The sequence below is a fragment of the Rhinatrema bivittatum genome, chromosome 2 (assembly GCF_901001135.1).
Source record: "Rhinatrema bivittatum chromosome 2, aRhiBiv1.1, whole genome shotgun sequence".
Lineage (NCBI taxonomy): Eukaryota > Metazoa > Chordata > Amphibia > Gymnophiona > Rhinatrematidae > Rhinatrema > Rhinatrema bivittatum.
In genome coordinates this window covers 421101469-421123146 of record NC_042616.1, presented here as the reverse complement: position 1 = coordinate 421123146, position 21678 = coordinate 421101469, and the positions used below count along the sequence as shown (strand labels likewise).

Here is a 21678-nt window from a genome sequence, read left to right as displayed (position 1 = left end):
TTCTAGTGTAGAGATTTGCCTTGCAGCAGTGGTTGAGTCATCTGAGAGTTGAAATCCTTCCTTCCATAACATCCAATGTGGCTGTAACTCAACAAGAGAGTTTTGAAGAGTAACGAACTGGGATGATAGACCAGAACTTGGTGTCCAAAGCAGATATCACCACAGCCAAGACTTTTTCTGTCAGAGCTTCCAGAGTGATCAGAGTCTGGAGCATCCCCTCCTTCTACTGCAATCTTTTCTGAAGCAGGCTTCAATTTTTCTCTCTCCTTCTTTCCCCCTTTCCAGGCCATAATTCCAGGAGATTTGTTCCTATATTTGTCAATTGACATAAGATCTTAGGAATTGTTGAAAAGATAGGTCCGTAGATATAAGGATGACTTTGATGTAGGCAGATGAAGGGTGGATGGTGCTCAGAGCTCAGGAAACCATGTCCTCCTTAGCTTATCACATCACATCACCTCTCTGATGCATTCTTAACTGGATTGGCCACTTTCAGAGAGGATCCTGGGCTTAAATGGATTTTTGATTGGACCAAGCATGGCACATTTTTGTCAGTTCTTTTGTGGATTAATATCTTAGAATGGCAATTCAATCTTCTATTCATATACAAAACTAAAGGAAATCTTTATAAAAGTCAATTAACAGATAGTGTACAACATTGAATAGACTGGCTACAATCTGCAAGGGCTGGTCTCCTCAATATTGGAGTGGCTGTGGGGGAATCAGAATGATGGCCCTTATATAGTTGGCAGTTCCCTTTTAATCACTCAATTTTGGGAACTGAGTAATAAAATTATTGAAATTTAAGGAATACAGCTTTTCTTAGACCTAATGTGTGCGTTACTGGGCTATGTAAGTGATGTGCATTCTAGGAATAGCAACAGCTTGGCCTTACAGTTGCCCAGGAGCTTCTGGGATGCTGAAGTACTTGCCCCACCCCAAAAAAAGCAAATATGATTAAGCAAAATGTGTGATATAGCAAGGGAAAAAGGTTACATGAGTAAACAGATTGGAAGGTCTATGAAGAAAGGACTTTCTGATGCATATCTGCTCAGAACAGCAGATGACTAGTAGCACTGGTAACCTGGAAGCCCCTCTTGTACTATGTTGATTGGGACTTTTGGGGCCCGAGACGTCCACTTGTAGCCGGTGCATTTGCTTCAGCCCTTTGACACGGCAGTGGATCTAGGCTGTTACTGAGCATTACACAGAGACAGGGCAAGAATTTCACCTATGCCCTCTATAATATGGTGAGAAAAGGGGGAAGTTGTTTTTTTCCCCCTCACTTTAAAAACACTGAACTAGCTTTTTGTATTTTTTTTTATGAAAACAAAAATTAAAAAAAAAAAAAAAAAGATTCTGAAAAGGTACTGAAGGTTTCCAGGCTCCACCGGGGGTGAGTGAACCGGGCTCCCCGGTGTCACCCCCGACGCTGCTGCCAGAGAGGGCCGGGTCCTCGACCCCAGCAGCGGCCTCTACCAGGGGGGGATGATCCCCTCAGGATCTGACAACCCCCCTGGGAGGCACCTCCAACGGGAGCTTCCTGAAAGAGAAAAATTCCTGAAAACCCAAAAAGTTCTTTTCCCTTTTCTATTTTCTTTTTTTTTTTTAAATAAATAAAAAGGAATCCGTGCTCTCCTCTTTTTTTTTTTTTTTTCCTATCCCTGACTAGCTACAACTACAACCCCAGGGATCCCAGAGACTGTGGGTGGACCTGCCCCATCTGCTGGAGACAGAGAAAGACTGAGGGGCTGTGGGTGGCACCTTACTATATGTAGGGAGCCCGACAAGTTTTACTCTGTCTCCACCTGCTGGTGCGGAGTCACAACCCAGGTGTCTGGACTGATCCGGGTACGTACAGGGAATGACCTTTAGATTTTCAAATCTGAATTTGTCCCCAGCTATTTTCTAAGGGCAGCAAGACTCTTCAGGCTGATCACTCAGTGGCAGTGCTGGGCGTTGCCTTGTGGAAGGGGAAGCAGGTCATGTGCTCCCCAAGTCAGCCAAGGCTGAGGAGTGCTAGGGAGGCAGCATTCACAGCCCCTGGAGCAAGAGACATGGGCACTGCCTAAAGTTGATAGGTAGTGGAAAGGATTCAGGGGCCATGACTGCATGGTCTGCACTCACTGCAATGACCAGACTACATCTGTTGAGGGTGGGGAACAAAATAGGAGAACCCCCTCCCCCAGGTACATGTGAATGAAGGCTCATGGCACTAGATCCCATTCCCCCAATTCAGATTTAGGTAAAAGCCCAAAGGAGCAGCATGAGACTGCCAGGTCAAAAATCCTTTCCTTTGCAGCCTACACCTTGTTACTGTTTACATGAAAACTTCCCCAACCAGAGAAAAACAAGTCACCACAAAGTTTCCATTTCAATGGTTTAATAATCAGGGAATAAAAAAGAATGATTGTTTGATGCTCAACCTGTTGGTAGTCCAACTGAAGGAAACAGATGTATTTTACTGAAACACATGCAGGGTCTAGATGTAGAATCTTTATATTAAATCACTGCCCTCTGATAAAAAGTAGCAGTTTTTTTTTCTTTTTAAACAAAAGGAGCAAACAGAAGATAGGTGTCGATATTCTGTGTACATCCAGCATGTCTGGTGAAGATTTAACTCCAAGGATGATGGAAAAACTGTAGAGCAATCAATATGCAAAGTTTAAAAAAAAATATGAGGAAATAACAGACATCCAAACATAGTCCCTTCATAATACAAGCCAAGGTGTTCTCAGTCTCTGTGGAGATCTCATAATGGGTTACAGCTTTCCTGAGAGAGGGGGAAGCGGACCTGACATCCCTGTGGTAGGCCCCAGGAGAATCTAGATAAAAAAGGGAAAGAAAACACAGACATAAATGAGGCATCAAACTAATGGTAACCCATCTTGATGTGCACCTGTCAGCAGTAAATGAGCGATGCCTCTTACAAGAATGACATGATATCTTATAGTGTAAGTTGAGAGAAGTAAAAAGCCTCAACTAGCATAAAACACCCAAAATAAGATCATATACAAAGGCATCAGTGTTCTGTCCCCAGCAGTGGGTACATTTTGGTATCCGTATATACATTGCAGTTTAACTGTGCCTAGAACAGTCCTTATTTGTAAACCATGATAAAAGCCTGAGAGCCCTTTAAGGGGAGTTTTGCCTTTAAGAGAAACTCCCTCCCCCTGCTTCTCTCAATGGGAAGGGTCTGCCTGCCCTCTCAATCTAACTTGAGTCTTCTTAAGTGCCTTATTGGGTCAAGGAACTGTCCTTCATGGCCCCCCCCCCCCCCCCCCGTGTCACATGGATCCTAGGCTCGCTACCATTGGATCTCGCCCTCTAGACCCAGCTTGTGGGGACGTTTCCTGTAATCACTCTCCAAGACTGTTAGTCAGTCTCAAGCATGCTGCCTCAAAGCTAGAAGTGCCTGCAGCTCCTGAAATACAATTAGTGTTTTTACATTTCTTCTCATTGCTTTAATTCTAAAGACTAATCAGCTTCAGAACCCCTTGCCTTCTCACCCTGAATCCCAAGAAACTCCATCTCCCTTCTCCTGCCTATCTCCAGATCTCTGCTAGAAGCATATGCGTTTGGAATGCGACAATTGTCAGTAATGGATAATTATCTGTACAATAAATGATTTCAAACTTAAAAGATCTTTGCCTGAAGATTGATTAGGAAGAAGAAAAGTTAGCTGTCTGGAAGAGGGAAATTCGTGTATTTCTTATTGAGCCAGCACAATCAGTGCCATCAAACTATGTAGTAAACCAGTTTGCATACCACACTCATCACTACAGCTCCAATGGCACAGCAGCTTTAAAAATGACATCACAATGCGGCAACTGTAATACACTGCGGTAGACCTGCCATAGGATGTTGTGCGTGGCCATGGGTTGTGCCTTTTTCTGTGCTAATCTTATGAAAATGTTGGGTGGCTCAAAAGGAGTTTTCATCAGCTGAACACACACCATGTTGAGGTCCCAAGACACAGCTGGAGGCCTTAGGGGGGGGGGGGGGCTTCAGTTGAAGCAGGCTCCACATGAATCGTACAACTATAGGCTGTACAGAGGTTGGCGTACCATCTACACCATGGTGGTATGTGCCAATTTCACAGAGTTAAACTTTAATGGAGTTGGTTTTTAAGCCAATTCCATAGCACTCCTTCCAATAGGAGAGATTGCACCTTGAATACTGTGTGCAGATCTGGTCACCGTACCTCAAAAAGGATATAGCTGCACTGGAGAAAGTGCAGAGAAGGGTGACCAAAATAAGATACATGGAACGGCTAAAAAAGATAGGGCTATTCAGCTTGGAGAAGAGATGACTGAGGGGGGATATGATAGAAGTCTCCAAAATAATGAAAGGACTTGAACAAGTTAATGTAAATCAGTTATTTACTCTCTCAGATAATAGAAGGACCAGGGGGCACTCCATGAAGTTAGCAAGTAGCTCATTTAAAACAAAATCGAAGATAAATTATTTTTCACTCAGCGCACAGTTAAGCTCTGGAATTCATTGTCAGAGGATGTGGTTACAGCAGTTAGTGTAACTGGGTTTAAAAAAGGTTTGGATAAGCTCCTAGAGGATAAATCCATAAACTGCTATGATGGTAATTAATAAGCAATAGGAGTTTGTGATCTAATGTTTGGGTACTTGCCAGGTACTTGTGACTTGAATTGGCCACTGTTGGAAACAGGATACTGGCATGAGGGACTCTTGGTCTGACCCAGTATGGCATTTCTTATGTTCTTATGTGAGGTAATAAAGCGGTTTTTGTATGGGGCAGGAGAACAGACCTAGGGCCTTCTGCTCACAACACACGGAAGACTCCTCCTCTTCAGGTCATAGGACTTTCCAGTGGAAGGCTTTTTAGAAGCCACCAGGACCTGAGACACATCCTCTGAGATAGAGTGGTTGTAGAATTAACGTTTCAACATCCAGCCTGTGAGCAATAGGGCCTGGAGATTGGGATGTCAATCTGCCTTGATCCTGCAAGATGAGATCTAGGGAAGTTCCATGACTGATTGGTCTCCAGATGGACAACTCTTGTAGGAGTGGAAACCAGACCTGTCTCAACCAATAAGAGGCTATGAGACTCATAGTCCCCTTGAGCTTGCGAAGCTTCAAGAGTGTCTTTACAACTAAGGGAATCAGAAGATACGCATACAGAAGACCCTTGCCCCAATGACGGGCAAGCTCGACCAAAGTCGGTTTGCCAGCTGACCTGTATAGAGAGCAGAACAGAAGCACCTTCCTGTTGCAAGGGGACACAAATAGATCTACGTCCAGGCTCCCTTCGAGGCGGAATATCCAATTCACCACCCCCTGGGTCCAGGGATCACTCGTGGAGTCTGAAGGTATGACAGTCTGTCCGCTACCACGTTCTCCTCCCCAGCCAGATACAATACCCCGAGTATCATGCCATGGGACAGGGCCCATAACTAGATGTGGACCGCTTTCTGACACAGGAGGTATGATCCCGTACCTTCCTGCTTGTTGACATACCACATCGCGACCTAGTTATCTGTGGATTAGGCCAACTTTGTTGGCAGCTGATCTCTGAAAGCCCATAGCGCCTGATTGCCCAAAGCTCCTAGAAGTTGATCTGATAACAGCTTTCCTGAGCAAACCAGACCCTGGGCACTGAGCCCATCTACATGAGCTCCCCAGCCCAGGGTGGAGGCATCTGTGGTTAGGATAATTTGGGTAGGAGGACTTCAAAGAGAGATCCCCTGTTCCAGCTTTGAAAGTACCTGCCCCCAGGATGAGTCCCGGAGGAACGGAGTGATTTGGATGTAATCCTGGAATCTCACCATGGCCTGGCGCCACTGTGTCCTCAGAGTCCACTGGGCTCTGTGCACATGTAACTGTGCCAAGGGAGTGACAAGGTCTGTTGTGGTCATATGGCCCAAATTTCAACATGTGCCAGTCTGACACCTGCTGAATCTCGCTGCGATGATAGTCAAAAGTGATGGCCCTTTGACAAGGCAGGAAGGCCTTGGTCTGAGCTGTGTCTAGCAGGGCTCCTATGAAGTCCAACTGAAGTGACAGGATGAGATGGGGCTTCAGGTAGTTTATAACGAACCCTAGCGACTCCAACACCCAGATGGTCAAGCGCATGGATCTGACAGCCCCTGGCTGAGATGTGCTCTTGACCAGCCAATTGTCCAGATAAGGAAAAACATGCACCCACAACCTACGGAAGTGTACCACCACCATGGCCAGGCATTTTGTGAAGACTCATGGGACTGATGCTAGCCCGAATGGCAACACTTGGTACTGGACATGCAGATTTTCCACTACAAACTGGAGATACTTCTGGTGACTAGGGAAGATCTCAATGCGAGTGTGTGCGTCCTTTAGATCAAGGTGCCCAGGGAAACCATCTTGAACTTTTCTTTAAGAAATCTGTTCAAGGCCCTTAGGTCTAGGAAGGGGAAGTACAGGGAGTAAAATCTCCACCCTCTTTGCCCTGGTGGGACAGGCTTGACTGCTCTGGCCATTAAGAGGGAGGAAAGCTCCACCATGACAGGTCGAAATGAAAGGGATGGGAAAAAAAAAAGAAGAAGATGGTGGCAGGCATGGAGGCACTGCTTCCATGGGGAAAATAAAAATCGACCACGAAAGGAAAGTTATCGATAAACGACAAAAATCTTGACTAGGAACGCTATTGGGGATGGACTAAGATGGACCCATCGAAAATAAATAAATAAATAATTGCAAAAAAGCGAAAACTAAGTTTTTCAAAACTCTGCCAAGAAGGCCAAGATTAGAGCTCACAAAATACGATGATGCAAGCTCTGCGGAAAAAAAAGAGACTGGAGAGGGAGCCTGCGAGGACGCGTGGTATAGGGCATGCTCAGTGTGCCAAGTCAAAAGTTCTAGAAACTTTGATATAAGTTTTCCGTGTCAGGGCTCTATCTGATGATGTCACCCATGTGTGAGGGCTACCAATCCAAATCTCTGCTGCATTTCTCCTGCTCACCAGCCTCTGCCATTATAGCTCCCACACACTCTGTGACTGATCATGAAAGGGTTAGACATTGTTCTACCAAGTTTCAGTCCCATTCCCAAATCCCTAACTCACTACCAAGAATCAATCATGAGTCACCACATTAATGCAGCTTTGTGTGTGGTTTTATTGCATAGGGTCTTCAGCGTGAGTTTTTAACGCGCATTTCTGCCAGTCTCATTTGCATGCCATTCCCTTATTATATCCCGCAGAGGCGCCTGCTTTTGCTGCATGTACTAAAAATAATAATACGCTCAGATAACTAGCGCCGATTTCACTGCGAGTCTTGATTTCAGCTAAACTGAATTGACTTCTTTCCCTCTGGAAAAGTAAAAAGAAGGGATTCTGTCAGGGGTATTGAGGGTACAAGAAAAGCATGAATCAGGGTCCTCAACTGCTAGTGGCAGAAAGTTGAATGAAACTGGACAAATGGTTCAAAAGCCATTAAAAGAAACAAAGATATTGATCTTATAAGGCTGGCCCACTCCTGTTGGGTCCTGAGAGGGCACATTTGGGTACTGGCAGGGAGGAAGGCTGCCTGCTACAGTTTCCCTTCCAGGAATCAGCCAGTGGAAGCTTAATGGGCAGCTTAGACAGGCCTGGTGAGCTTTATATGAAATCATCTCCCTTAGAACTATGAATTACTCAGGTGTATCCACCACACAGAGGAACACAAGAAAGGGGACAGAATCGTGAGATAAATCTGATGCTGGGGTGGGTTCTTTCATTTTGTCACAGCTCTTGAGTTGGTCCTAGGAGATTAAAAAAGGTGGAAACATTACCATGTCAAATGCAATAAAACTTGTCAAATGTGCCTGGCTTCTACCAAGGGAGGGAAGGGGGTCAGATTCCTGCAAACCTCTTTCTGCCAAAACAGCCTTCAAACAAGGCCTCACCTGTCGCTGTTGCATCTGCTGCTGCTGCTCCAACTGAAGCTTTTCCGTCTCAAACACAACTGGAAGGACAAGGATCATGAAAGATGTGGTTCCAACCCATAGAGCCGATCTGGAGAAACTGCAGTCCATGATCCCCACAAAAAAAATATAAATAAATAAAGAGTCAAAATGCTAAAAGATCACAGTTTATCTACATTGTTTTTGTGCTGAGGGGTTGTCTGATGCTTCCTTCTGGGGGTCTGGGCACCCAAATGCCCCGGATGTAGTGGAAAGCACTCAGTTTCCACTTTGATTCTGCTGCTGCCTTCCATCGTAACCAGATGACAATCCACACTAGTGCCACTTATCTCCTGCAACTCTCACCACTACTCTAAAGCTTGCAATATGTGTAGCAGCAGCAAACATTTTATTTATTTATTTATTTATAGGGTTTATATACCGGAGGTTCCTGTATAAAATACATATCACCCCGGTTTACAAGAAACAAGAACTATCGCTGACACGTAATGGGAATAAACAGCATGTCCCTGTTGCCTTACACACTTTATTTTTATGTATTTATATTTTAGATACAGTATTTACAGATTATATTTAAAATGCTGAAGTCTGGGGAGGGGGTTTCATACTATTTAAATGGAATTATGACTTGTTTACACATATGCTGATTAGGGGTGTGGATTAGATATGGTGTATACAGAACCCATATCACCGTGTCACTTATGACATTGTTTAGAAATTCAATAAAAATATTTGAACATAAAAATTTGCACTCATAGGGTCTTCTGATAACATGCAGATGTAAGAGAGCCCTTTAAAGTACAGGAGCTGTATGCAATGAGATACATGGCTAGGGAAGCAGGTTTCAGTGCCACAGCATTGCTCACAGCATAGCTTAGATTGCCTAGAACTAGAGGATTTGTCTTGAAGCAGAAATATCAGGCTGTCTGCAACCAGTATTTGTCATTTCCAAACCCATTGCAGATGTTATCAATTGCTCCCTCTCTTCAGGCATTGTCCCTGACCCACTCAAGCATGCTGTGGTCAAACCACTGCTCAAAAAACCTGCACTTGACCTCAAGGACCCCGCCAACTTTCGCCCTATCTCCAATCTCCCTTTCATCTCAAAAATCATGGAGAAGGTCGTCAACTCGCAACTTACAGAATTCCTTGAAACTCACAACCTTCTCCACCCCTCTCAATTTGGCTTCCGTAAACACCTCAACACTGAGACCCTCTTACTTTCCTTGACTGACTACTTACTCAGGGGAATGGATCAAGGTCACAGCTACCTTCTTGCTCTACTGGACATTTCAGCAGTTTTTGACACCATAAATCACACCCACCTCCTTGCCCGCCTAACCGACATTAGCCTTTCCGGCACAGCCCTTAAGTGGTTCTCATCCTACTTCGACAATAGGAAATTCACCGTGAAAATAGGCAATGCTGAGTCCTCCCAGTACGCCCTCGCCCAAGGAGTCCCCCAAGGCTCCTCCCTCTCTTCTACCCTCTTTAACATTTACCTCACCCCCTTGTGCAAACTCCTATCAGAACTTGGCCTCAAATTCTCTCTCTACGCTGATGATGTGCAAATCATCATACCCATTCAAGGCTCCCTATCTGACACCCTTGAATCCTGGGGAAACCATCTTGCTGCCATCAACTCCTTACTTACCAACCTCCACCTTGCTCTAAACACTGCCAAAACTGAACTCCTCCTCATATCCCATCACCCCCCTACCAATCCCGCACTCACAATTGACTCTGCTATCAAGATTCCTCATGCACAGCCCTGCGCAAGGAACCTGGGGGTCCTAATCGGCCAACAGCTGAACTTCAAAAAACATATCAGTGCCATACTCAAAGAGGGTTTCTTCAAACTTAAAGTCTTAAAAAACCTGAAACCTCTCCTTCACGCTAGTGACTTCCGCACTGTCGTCCAGACTACACTGGCATCCAAGATGGATTACTGTAACTCCCTCTTTCTTGGCCTACCCTACTCCTCCTTAAAGCCCCTCCAAATGCTACAGAACACTGTAGCCAGAACCCTCTCCAATGCTCACAAATACGACCATATTTCCCCTATACTGAAGGACCTACACTGGCTCCCTATTCCCTCCCGCATCCTCTTTAAATCCCTGACCATTATACATAAAGCCTTATATTCCCATCACTCCAACTGGCTGGCAGATCCCCTCCACTTTGCCTGCTTGAATCGACCGACAAGGACCACTAACAAAGGGTCCCTCCATGTGCCCTCCCTAAAGAAAGCACACCTCACAGCTACAAGGGATCGGGCGCTCTCCATTGCTGGACCTATGCACTGGAACTCACTCCCAACCCACCTCAGACTTGAACCTTGCATCACCAAAATCAGAGCCCCACTCAAAACCTGGCTAATCAAACAAGCCTTTCCCCAACACCCTTGATGAATATTGAATTGTGATGGATCATGACCTGAATTTGACTAGGACCTTGTTCTTATGACCTTGTTGTTTGTTCCTATGCTTCTCTGCTCTCCTTATGGTTTTTTGTACCCCTTCCCCTGTTACTTGTAATTTCCGTTGCTTTTGTTCCATGTAAACCGAGGTGATGTTTCGACTAACATCGGTATAGAAGACTTTTAAATAAATAAAATAAATAAATACCGTTGTGTGGGAGGCTCTTACCCATTTCACACCTCACTGCAAAAGTTACTCTAGCTCATGAGAAAGAATTTTGCCTGGAAAGACACGACCTAACAGTGCTGGGGGCGGAGGGGGCTCTAGGATAATTACTTAGCTGCAAAAGGAGATCAGACCAAAAGTAGCACTGCAAAGCAAAACTAAAGTGGGGGATGAAATCCTGCAAGAGGAACTAAACAGCAGACAGAAAAACAAGGGCACAAACTTACTACAATATACAAAAAAATCAAATACCTGAATAAGATGTGAAATTGTAACTGATGACTATAAATAAATATAAACAATTTAATAGGAATCATACGAATAAATAAAATGATAAATTAACTACCACAAACATTTAAAAAACCTGTCTCTAAGTCCATACATGGCTATGTACTGGATACAGTTCTATAATGCATTTATTAGTCCATACAGTTGGTTATAATTGATTTGACTTTGTGTGTTACAGCAACTTTGTGCCTTATTTCCATGTCTGTTTTGTTCCCCTTGTAGGATTTTACATTCCCTTTACATTTTCTTTTTACATTTAATTGCCACTTTTGGTCTTCTGTTGTCATGACTCTGCTTGTGCCAAACATCTCCGTCTAGAGCAGTGGTTCTCAACCTTTTCCCCATCGTGACACACCTGACAGACCATGCTCACATGTGTGACACACTGCTCATTACAATTCACAGCAGAAATAAAAAATAAAAGGTCCAGTATTATTTTTATTAAGAATGACACAAGGAAAAGGATACGTATTCTGTCTGAACAGAAATTGCATAAATAGTAAACATCCCACACCAAAACAGCACCAATTTCTAGTACTCAAACAGTAACCACCTTACCTAAGAAATGGCAACACTGAAAATATTACACCAGGCCTTAAGACACCAATACACCTCCTATTAGGAAAACGGACCAAGTTAGGCTGCTATAGAGCCCTACACAGAAAATACACGCCAGCAGAAAACCTCACCTGAATCACGTGCTGACCCTCACCTAACAAAGAATAAAGAGACCAAAACGCATAACTAGAAGCATGCAGACAAAAACTGAATTGGAAACTGCAACAAGCCAGAGTCTCTGTGTGCAGTGTAGTAAAGGAAAAAAGAAACATCACCCATCCTTATAAAACAAATCAAGAAATATAAAATCAGTAGCAGCAAAACCATACTAACAAAAAGAACATATTATTTCAAAACAGCTGATGAATGGAATATCCAATAATTAAAAACTCAAAACATTTCTAGATACCAATAAAATATTTCAAAATAACAGACACAAAGGCCCAATAATGAAAAATAAGGATACAAAAAATGTTTTGCTCTGCATACCTGGGAACGTTTGATATCCAGGTGTCCTGAGATTGTTTTGAATTAGCAGGAGGAGGGATGGTTTGCTTGCAACTTTCTCCTCTCTCTCACCTCCTCACAATCACTCACATATACACATGCTTTTTCTCTCATTTATATAGGCTCTTAATTACACATATGCTGTCTATCTTTTCATGCTTACACACACAGGCTTTCAATCACACACATATATGCTATCCTTCCCTCACACAAAGACTCATTCACATGCTTACAAACATGCTCTCTCTCTTTCTCTCATTTACACAGGCTCTCAATCACATATTTACATGCTCCCTCACCTAAATCAGCTCCAATCACATACATACATGCTCTCTCTTTCTTACTTTTACACACAGGCTCTTAATCATACATACAGACGATCTCTCTCACACACAAAGGATCTCAATCACACACACACCTCTCTTCTCTTCTTTGGGCCGATGCTGCCCGCACTAGCACGGTCTCTTCTTCCCGTGCACGCACCTGATGCTCACCACTACCTCTTCTGGGGTGCAGGAAGAAGAGAGCATGCCGGTGCTGCTGACTCCAGCTGTCCTGCCACGTTCCGCCCGGGCTGTCAGCATTTTAAGCCCGGGCGGAGGAAGACTGGGGAGCAGCTGGGTCAGCGGGGAACCGGGAAATGTGGAGACACCCCTGCGTGTGCTTGGTGACACACCGGTTGAGAACCACTGGTCTAGAAGACTCTTATAGCCTGGCAGTCCCATAATTTATGCTCAAAACTACTTTCCAACACACACCCTCTAAAGTATCAGAGGAATGCAGCCAAATCGTGTGGATCCTGGCAGGTAAGATTACATATTAATGACTATACCAGCTGCTCTGAAGCTGCTCTAAATATACACCTAGGACACCTATATACTGAGATGCAACCACATAAGGTGACTCACTGTTACACTGAGCAGTCATGGTAAAACTTCCAGTGGGATAGCTGTGTTAGTCTATAGCAGGGGTGGAAATATATTTACAATGCTTAGGCACTAGACAAAAATGTTTAGGGGCCAAGGAAAAGTGTTTCCTTTTTTCTCACTTTATTTTTTAAACTTTGTTATTTTGCTTGGCTTTTTTTCTAATTTTGCTCTACTGTTTTTTTGTTCTTTTGAACTATAGGCACCAAATGCCAAATTTTAGGTGCTCAAGTCATCTGACTCCCAAGATTTTTCCAGCCCTTAGCTATAGTAACAAAAATGGCACAGAGGCTGGTGGCACTTTATAGACTAACAGACAGAAATGCATGTGAACTCTCCTGACAAAGTGCAGTATCACCTAAATTATCATACAAATACCTGTACAGTTTCTTGGCCACACAAACAGAAAGGCTGAAGGTAATGCCAGCTGTGGAACGTAAGCTATCGGGAAACATCTCTGTTAAACCCCATAACCTTTCTGATAGGGTTTCATCGAGCTGAGGGAGTAGGAAAAAAAGGAAAATCACAAGGTGCTGTTAGACATCCAATATCTTCACATTGCCTCTAGCATGTACCACCTTTCCCCTACCTCATCCTATCTTAAAACAAGCAACAAAAGTATGGTTCATCACATGGTGATTGAAAACCATCATATTTAGAGCCATCACATAGTATCATCCTGCCCTCTTTAGAGACATCACTTTGTAAAAATGAGAAGCTCATGGTGACTACTCTGTATGTCTCGCTTCTGTTTGTTTTCTAGTTAAAATGATAGTAGTTTGTTTTTTTAAAACACATTTAGTTACCACTCAGTGGTGAAAATGGAACACACTCTGAACTTAACATAGTAAATGACAGCAGATAAAGCAATTTACTGTCTTTATGTTCCTTCCGTACTGGGCCCCATCAGATATATACCAATATCACTAGTCACCAACTCGCCTACTGTCTGTTGACATCAATTATATAAGTACAAGATAATATAAAGGAACAGTTGGGAAAACTGATGGAGACTCTACTGAAGGCCAAGATAGAGGACAATCTACAATCCAGGGGATTGCAGGATCTGAGGCAGTATGGCTTTACCAGAGACAGATTTGTGTCAGATCAATCTCAATGATTTCTTCAATTGAGTGACTACAGAATTAGATCAAGGACATGCGCTGGATATGGTTTACTTAGATTTTAGCAAAGTTTTTTTTATTGTCCCTCATAGCAGATTAATTAATAAACTGTGCAACTTGGGGGTGGCTCCCAAGGTAGTGGACTGGATTAGAAACTGGATGAGCAATAGAGTCTGTACGTGCTGGTATATGCAATTATCTTTCTCTCATCAAAGTGAATTCGAGTGCCTTAGGGATTAGTCCTTGGGTCGATTCTATGTTTGCCTTTTTTTACAGATGACACAAAGATGTGCAACAGAGAGGATATCCTTGATGGCATAGACAGAATGAGAAGTAGTTGAATACTTGGCAATTACGATTCAATGTCAAAAAGTGCAGTCATGCACTTAGGGTACAAAAATCAATGGAGCAGATTGTGGTAAGTGGTGAAGAGCTGATGTGCATTGACCAGGAGAGGATCCTTGGTGTGATAGTGTCACATGATCTCAAGGTAGCAAAACAATGTGATAAGACAGCAAGAAAGACATAACTAGTAGACAAAAAAAAAAAAAAAGAAGTGATAAGGCCTCACCTACAGCGTTATGTTCAGTTCTGGATGCCGTATCTCAAAAAGCATAGAGAAAAGCAACCAAAATGACGCAGGGTTTGTACCAAAAGTCCTATGAGATGAGACTAAAGAACCTCAACATGTACATCCTATAAGTCAGAAATACTGGTTGGGGGAGGGGGGGGAAGAGATATGATAGATTTAAATACCTGAAATATATTAATGCACAAGAAGAAAACCTTTTTTCAATAGAAAGAACATTGTGAAAGGAGTCACGATAGGAGGCTAGCTCTAAGAGGGTTGATTCTGGAATATCATGAGGTTTGTTTTTTTTAATGTAGGTGGTGGTGGATGCATGAAATGCCTTCCCAAAGGAAACAAAAACACTAACAATAAAAAAAAAAAAAAGACGGATGAACAGCAGATCCCTAGTAGCAAAAGAATGAAGCATTGGGATAACTCGCACAGAATGGTAGTTACAACTCTAAAAGACAAACTGTGGAAATGGACATCAGATTTCATGTGGGAATTTCTATGTGCAGCAACCCTAAGTGGACCATTCAATGCTGGGCAGATTGACAGAACCATTTTGGTTTTTATTTACCTTCATTTACTATGTGGGCAAATAGTGAGCATGTAGCCTGAGGAAGAAATACATGCACAGCCATGCTTACATCTGTAGTTCTATATAAATTACTAATAACATAGCAACAGAAGCGATAGTCCAAGTTAAAGCCCCCAGAGAATGAGTCTCATATCCTGGGACGGGAGTCTGTGTGACCTTGGGCAACTCACTTTATCATCCTGTAACTCCAGGACGCGGTTGAAAAGCCAACTCTTGGCTTTGGCTTTTCCGATCAAATAAGTCATGTTTTAAACTACGACGCCTACATTAGAAAAAGAGGCACGATCAGCGATTAGAGGCATCGCCTGCGAGAAGCCAGAGAGCAGTCTGAAGATAAGCGGACGTGGGCAGGCGCAGAGTCTCTCTAGGTCAATATACCAGCACCGTAAGCTCTGGAACCTGATGTAGTGCAACCATCAAGATAATAGGTAGGTATTATTGTTACACAAAACACTCCTGTTCCGTGGCTTTCGGTGCCGCGAGCCATACATTCTGCAATCACGTCCATTAGGAGTCTATTAAACAGAACTACAAGTCCCAGCACGCTTTGCTCTTAAAGCGACCGCCAAGACCACAGCCTGCTCCCTCAGCATCGGGAAAGACTCGCTCGCGCCGACGCGGCTTTGGCCGCGCTCCGGGGAACACGCCGCGGCTCTCACCTCGTCGTCATCCTCGTCGATCTCATCCTCTAGCCGGGTCGCCACCTTCAGCGTCTGCTCCTCCGCGGGCACGGCTACGACGGGTGCATCAGTATCATCAGGGGCCGCCATGACTCCTAACCCAGCGTGTGAGGAGGGTCACCTCACCGGAAAAGGAGCGCGCAGGAGAAAAAGCGTCACCGGAAAAAAAAGAAGCCGGATGGGTGGAACCCAATGACAGTTTGAAGATACACGAGTGGGGTTGAAAGCAGAGCGCCACAATTACTACCGAGATGAGGACGTGGAGGCTAGAGCGTAGGCAACGTACCAGAGGCGCTGGTTAGTGACGTCAGACGTTCACGCTGGTGCAGGGACCAGAAACGTGCAGCGGGCTCAGATTAGTCACGTGCACAGTTGAAGGGGTGGGGGCGGGGCCTGAGAGAGCAGTTCCAGATATGACCTAGTAGGCGCGTGTGCGCGTCTTCATCACCGCGCGATTTCTGATTTGATTCAGTTCAGTTATAACTTTATTACGTGACAATTTTTTTCCATAGGTTAAATTAGATCTTATCATCTTACCTGCTAATTGTATTTCATTGAATCCTAACAGAGCAACCCAGTGGCGTAGCCAGAATTGATTTTTTGGGTGGGCACAAGGTTAACATGGGTGGGCTGTAGGCATGCAGGTCTACTAGTTGTTTTTTTACTGATAAATAATGCCAAATTATGCAGCATAGCATTCACATCTACGCCTAAGTATGAGGTTTACTTAATGATACAAACATAATTCACGGTGATTTGTGGTACTTTAGCCTTCTTATTATTACGATTTTATACAGGGCTCCTACCTGTCCATAAATTTTGAGAGAGCGGTTGTGTTGCTTATATTTAAATTGCTAACATCTCAAAATATAGATATATATTTTTACCTTTGTTGTCTGATCTTTGTATTTTTCTAATCAGTTGGTCCTGGTCTCTTTTTCCCATTTTTTCCCTTATAGCTCATTTCCTAATTCCTTTTCAGTGTCTTTCTTCTATTACTGTCTTCTTCCCTTACACACACACACACACACTCACGCTTTCTCTCACAGACTCCCTCTCACACACTCAAGCTGTCACTCTCATATGCTCTCCCCCCCCACCCCCCCACAAGCTCACATTCAAGTTCTCACTTTCTCCCCCCTCCCCACGCTTATATTCTTATGCACACACAGATGCACATCCAGGCACCCATTCTCACCCACACACATAAACCCAGACTCCCATTCTCACCCACAAACCCATGCTCCCAGTCTCACCCACACATATTCAAGCTCCCATTCTCATCCATACATATACACATTTAAGGTACTATTCTCACCCACACATACACACATTCAAGCACCCATTCTTATCCACATATTCAAGCTTCCATTCTCACCCACCCACACAAACCCAGGCTCTCATTCTCACCCATATATACACACATTCAAGCTCCCATTCTCACCCACCCACAAACCCAGGCTCCCATTCTCAACCACACATACACACATTCGAGCTCCCATTCACCCACATATTCAAGCTTCCATTCTCACCCACATACACACCCAGGCTCCAGTTTTCACCCACACACACTCCCATTCTCATCCACACATACACATTCAAGCACGTGCACAGCTTCCGCTTTCTCCCCCAGAGCAGGAAGATCAGCTGCCTCTCCTGCTGCCACCGGCCTCCTGCTATCTTCGGTCGTCGGGCCATACTGCCCGCCGAACTTCCTGTTGGGGGGGGGGGGGGGAGCGGAAGCGCAGCGCACAACGTCCGCTTCCTCCCTCCCTCCCCCCCCCCCCAAGCAGGAAGATCGGCGGACGGCCCGACGCCCGAAGAAGATAGCAGGAGGCCGGTGGCAGCAGGAGAGGCAGCTGATCTTCCTGCTCTGGGGGAGAAAGCGGAAGTTGTGCGCAGCGCTTCCGCTCCCCCAAACAGGAAGTTCGGCGGGCCGTTTGACCCGAAGATAGCAGGAGAACGGGTGGCAGCAGGAGAGGCCAGCTGATCTTCCTGCATTGGGGGGAGGAAGCGGAAGCTGTGCGCGGCGCTTCCACTCCCCCCCCCCCGAACAGGAAGACCGGTTGGCCATACGGCCGCAGCAGCGCTTCCCCACGTGTGCCGTGATGGCACGCGAGGCGTGGGTTCTCTTGTTCGCTGTCGCGGGGATGGGATCCCGCGACAGCCTTGCAGTTCCGGTGCCAGTTGGGTGGGCCTGGGTCTAAGTTGGGTGGGCACCTGCCCACCCAGGCCCACCCGTGGCTACGCCACTGGAGCAACCCAGATAAGTGGGATTCACTCCGCACCTAGCAGCATAATCTACCTTATAAATGGCCTGTGACCGACGGCCCGCAAATGCGCAGTAGAGCGCAGCTCTACTGCGCATGTGCGGGCAAGGACGTTGGTCAGAAAAAAAAAATGGCGGTGGGGCCGCAGGAGCAGGAGGAGAAGCAGCGGCGCCGCTACTTCTCCTCCCCAGATCTGCCGGCAGATCTCGGGGGGGGTGGCACTCCCGCGCCCCCCCCCCCCCCCGAGATCTGCCGGCAGGAGCGGGAGGAGAAGTAGCACCACTACTTCTCCTCCCCAGATCTGCCGGCAGATCTCGGGGGGGGGGGTCACTCCCGCGCCCCCGAGATCTGCCGGCAGGAGCGGGAGGAGAAGTAGCGGCACCGCGCGCGCTCGGTGCCGCTACTTCTCCCCAGATCTGCCGGCAGATCTCGGGGGGGTCACTGCCGCGTGCGCGGGAGTGACCCCCCCCCCCCCGAGATTTGCCGGCAGGAGCGGGAGGAGTTAATGGAGCCGGGTGAGGGTTGCGGGAAGTCGCGCTTACGGCGCCGGGAGGAAATGGAGGTGGGTGAAGGGAGGGACTGAGTGAGTGGGAGGGAGGGAGAGGGGGACTGAGTGAGTGGGAGGGAGGGAGAGGGGGGACTGAGTGGGAGGGAGTGAGGGAGAGGGGGGACTGAGTGAGAGGAGAGGGAGGGTGGGGAGGAGTGGGGGAGGGGGGTGGTGAAGAGTGAGGGGAGAGAGAATGAGGGGGAGGTGAGAGACAGAGGGATGTAGCCCGTTTTAACGGGCTTTACGGCTTGTAAAAGAATATTGTAAAATGGAACTCATATATCACAATCCTTATCGGGCATGAACCTGCTCACCTTCCCAGGGTCATGCTTTGCCTCTGGCTCTTTAGTAACCAACCAAGCGGATAAAGGAAGAGTCCCTAGTTTGCTTCCTCTTCTGTAGTATATGTTACTTTTTATTTCAACATGCATGCATGCCAAAGCAGGAAGAGAACAAAAAAAAAAAGTGCTGTTCTTGGATCAGGTAGGGTGGGTTCTGGACTGGTCTATCAAGACTTAAGGAAAAAAAATTAGAAGATTTAATCGAACCTTTCTTAGCATCATGCAGACCAGTTCAGGCAAGTGGGATGCATCTAACCAGTACTTCTCTCGGACGAGGTGCATTCTAGAGCTGCCTCTAAGATCTCCTTAGCAAAGGCTGTATCTGCTCTCTCTTGTAGATTCAGCCTATAGTGCTTTGAAAAGGAATGCAGAGACAACTAAGTGGATGCCCTGAAAATGTCTACTGGATCTACCAGTCTATGTTCCAACCATGAGGCCACCTGCATGCTTGTGGAAGAGGCCTATTATACCTCTGGTACTTGCTTCCCCTTTACTATGGATGTCTAGCAATTGCTGCTTTTGAGGCTGCCTCCCCTCAGTGCACCCCTGCAAATAATATAAAAAGTCTCTCCGACTTTCAAAACTCATTTATAGGTTTTAGATACAAACTTGGACATATCTCACTTCCAGAAATCTGTGATTCTTTCTCTGCTCCTGGCTTCGCTTTCTTCTGAAACCTGGTAAAATCACTATTTGGTTTATTTGAAACTGAAACACTACTTTCATTGGGAAGAATGGGATAGTCCTGATTACCTTACCTGTTCTAGAGAAAAAGTCATAAAGGTCTCTGAACAATAGTGCCTACAACTCTTGAGATCGTTCAGGTCCCTTTAAACTGTCAAAGGGGCTCTTGTAAGTGCTCTCAGGATTAAGTTTAGGTCCCAATGTGGTATCAGTGGTCTAATACAGCCTGCTTCTTTGAGGAATCGTGCCACGTCTAAATGAAATCCAAGGTCCCTTTTAGTCTTTCCCATAACATGCTATAGCCAGGATAGCAGGTAATTGTGTCTTTTTGGAGTCTCTCCCCCTCATCGAACACCATGCTGCAAAAATCCTCCACACCTGTTTGTGCCAACAAGGTTGACTTCTTCTTTCCTTTAAACAAAGTCATTATTACCAGATTTGAATATCCTCTTCTATTAAACTTTTTCCTTTCAAGACAAAACCGAGCTGAATTTTCCATGGTTACTTGTCTCTCTCATAGAAGGCTCTCAGTCTATGTGAACTTTAGTGGTTCCTGTTGCTGGATCCTTAAAAGATCCACATACCTTGACCTTCTAGTTCAATCGGGTGCTACAAAAATGACTAAACCTGAGTGATTCTCTCTTCTTCTTAGGGTCTTCCCCACCATTGGCCATGGTGGGAACACTTTTGTGTTAGGACGACTATCCCCTGGGATCTCGATTCTCTTCTTTGACTGAAGAAAAACCTCATCTTCGTATTCTTGTATAATTGAAGGGATTATTTGAAATAATATAAGAACATGCCATACTGGGTCAGACCAAGGGTCCATCAAGCCCAGCATCCTGTTTCCAACAGTGGCCAATCCAGGCCATAAGAACCTGGCAAGTACCTAAAAGCTAAGTTTATTTCATGTTACCATTGCTAGTCATAGCAGTGGCTATTTTCTAAGTCAACTTAATTAATAGCAGGTAATGGACTTCTCCAAGAACTTATCCAATCCTTTTTTAAACACAGCTATACTAACTGCACGAACCACATCCCCTGGCAACAAATTCCAGAGTTTAATTGTGCGTAGAGTGAAGAAGAACTTTCTCCGATTAGTTTTAAATGTGCCACATGCTAACTTCATGGAGTGCCCCCTAGTCTTTATATTATCTGAAAGAGTAAATAATGAATTATTAAAAAAAGGAAAAGTGGGATAGTTTTGAAGTAATTTAAATGAAATTACATCTATGAAATATTAACATTCTTAGACAATCATGTTAGCAAGCTGGTATTGTTCTGAAGCAATGTTTATATAAATAATTTTTAATGAGTGCGTATATGGATGGATGAATGGCTTTTAGCTTGATGATATGCCTCAGTATTATGAGAGTTGAAAACCATTTTGTATGTTTTCAATAAAGATATTTAGATAGTAGACATTTCTTAGCATACGGACAAGGTGGATCCAGCCGATGGAGATGTATATAAACCTCTGCAGTGACATTAGCCCACCACTATGCTCTATCTTCACCAGATGGTGGACATGCATCTCCAAACTGGGGCTTGCTTAAAACATTTTTCAAAGGAGAAGTGAAGAAGGAGATTTATTCATCCCACTCTACTGTGGTGATACCTTATGGTCCCTCCCTCAGTTGAGAATTCCTTCGGTGATATCTTTGGATCCCTCCCTCGGATGAGTGCCTTGGTCCAGTAATTTGTTTTTCAGCCAGCGTGGACTTAGCTGTAAAAAAAACAAAAACAACAAACAAACGACACCTGAAGTCAAGTAGGTGCAGGAAGTCGACCGCGGCGGTGAAGGTCCTTGTCCTCTACCCCTGTAGCGGGAGACCGAACTTGTACTCAGTCAGGATGGGCTGAGCTTAGGTAAAAATAAATAAATAAATAAATAAATAAATAAATTAAAAAAAAGAGAAGAAGGGGGAGTTCAGTAGGGATTCCTCTTCCCCCCAGTCTCTGTGCTTGGCGTGCCAAGCCGATGTTCATTCTTGCCTCCAGGGGAGCTTAGGGAATGTGGGT

At 45.0% G+C, this 21678-nt stretch overlaps 1 protein-coding gene across 2 annotated transcripts; it reads right to left on the bottom strand.

The window, feature by feature from the left end:
* Positions 1–2363: 2363 nt before the first annotated feature.
* TOMM22 (translocase of outer mitochondrial membrane 22) lies at positions 2364–16076 on the bottom strand. Of its 2 annotated transcripts, none has more exons than XM_029590206.1 (4): positions 15794–16076; positions 13217–13335; positions 7897–8014; positions 2364–2825 (listed from the first exon to the last, which is right to left on the bottom strand). In XM_029590206.1, exons 1-4 carry the CDS (start codon positions 15902–15904, stop codon positions 2763–2765), a joined length of 411 nt encoding a protein of 136 aa, XP_029446066.1. In that variant the 5' UTR covers positions 15905–16076; the 3' UTR covers positions 2364–2762. The 2 variants fall into 2 exon arrangements, with proteins under 2 accessions (XP_029446066.1, XP_029446067.1); XM_029590207.1 differs by lacking the exon at positions 15794–16076 and adding an exon at positions 15305–15617.
* Positions 16077–21678: the final 5602 nt, after the last annotated feature.

What these genes read in the sequence shown, in the direction of transcription:
- TOMM22 (XM_029590206.1), bottom strand. Translation starts at nt 15,904, where the DNA reads ATGGCGGCCCCTGATGATACTGATGCACCCGTCGTAGCCGTGCCCGCG. An exon ending in TCGACGAGGATGACGACGAG is followed by an intron (nt 13,336 to 15,793) that starts GTGAGAGCCGCG and finishes CTACTCCCTCAG; the next exon opens with CTCGATGAAACCCTATCAGA. An exon ending in GTGGCCAAGAAACTGTACAG is followed by an intron (nt 8,015 to 13,216) that starts GTATTTGTATGA and finishes CATGGACTGCAG; the next exon opens with TTTCTCCAGATCGGCTCTAT.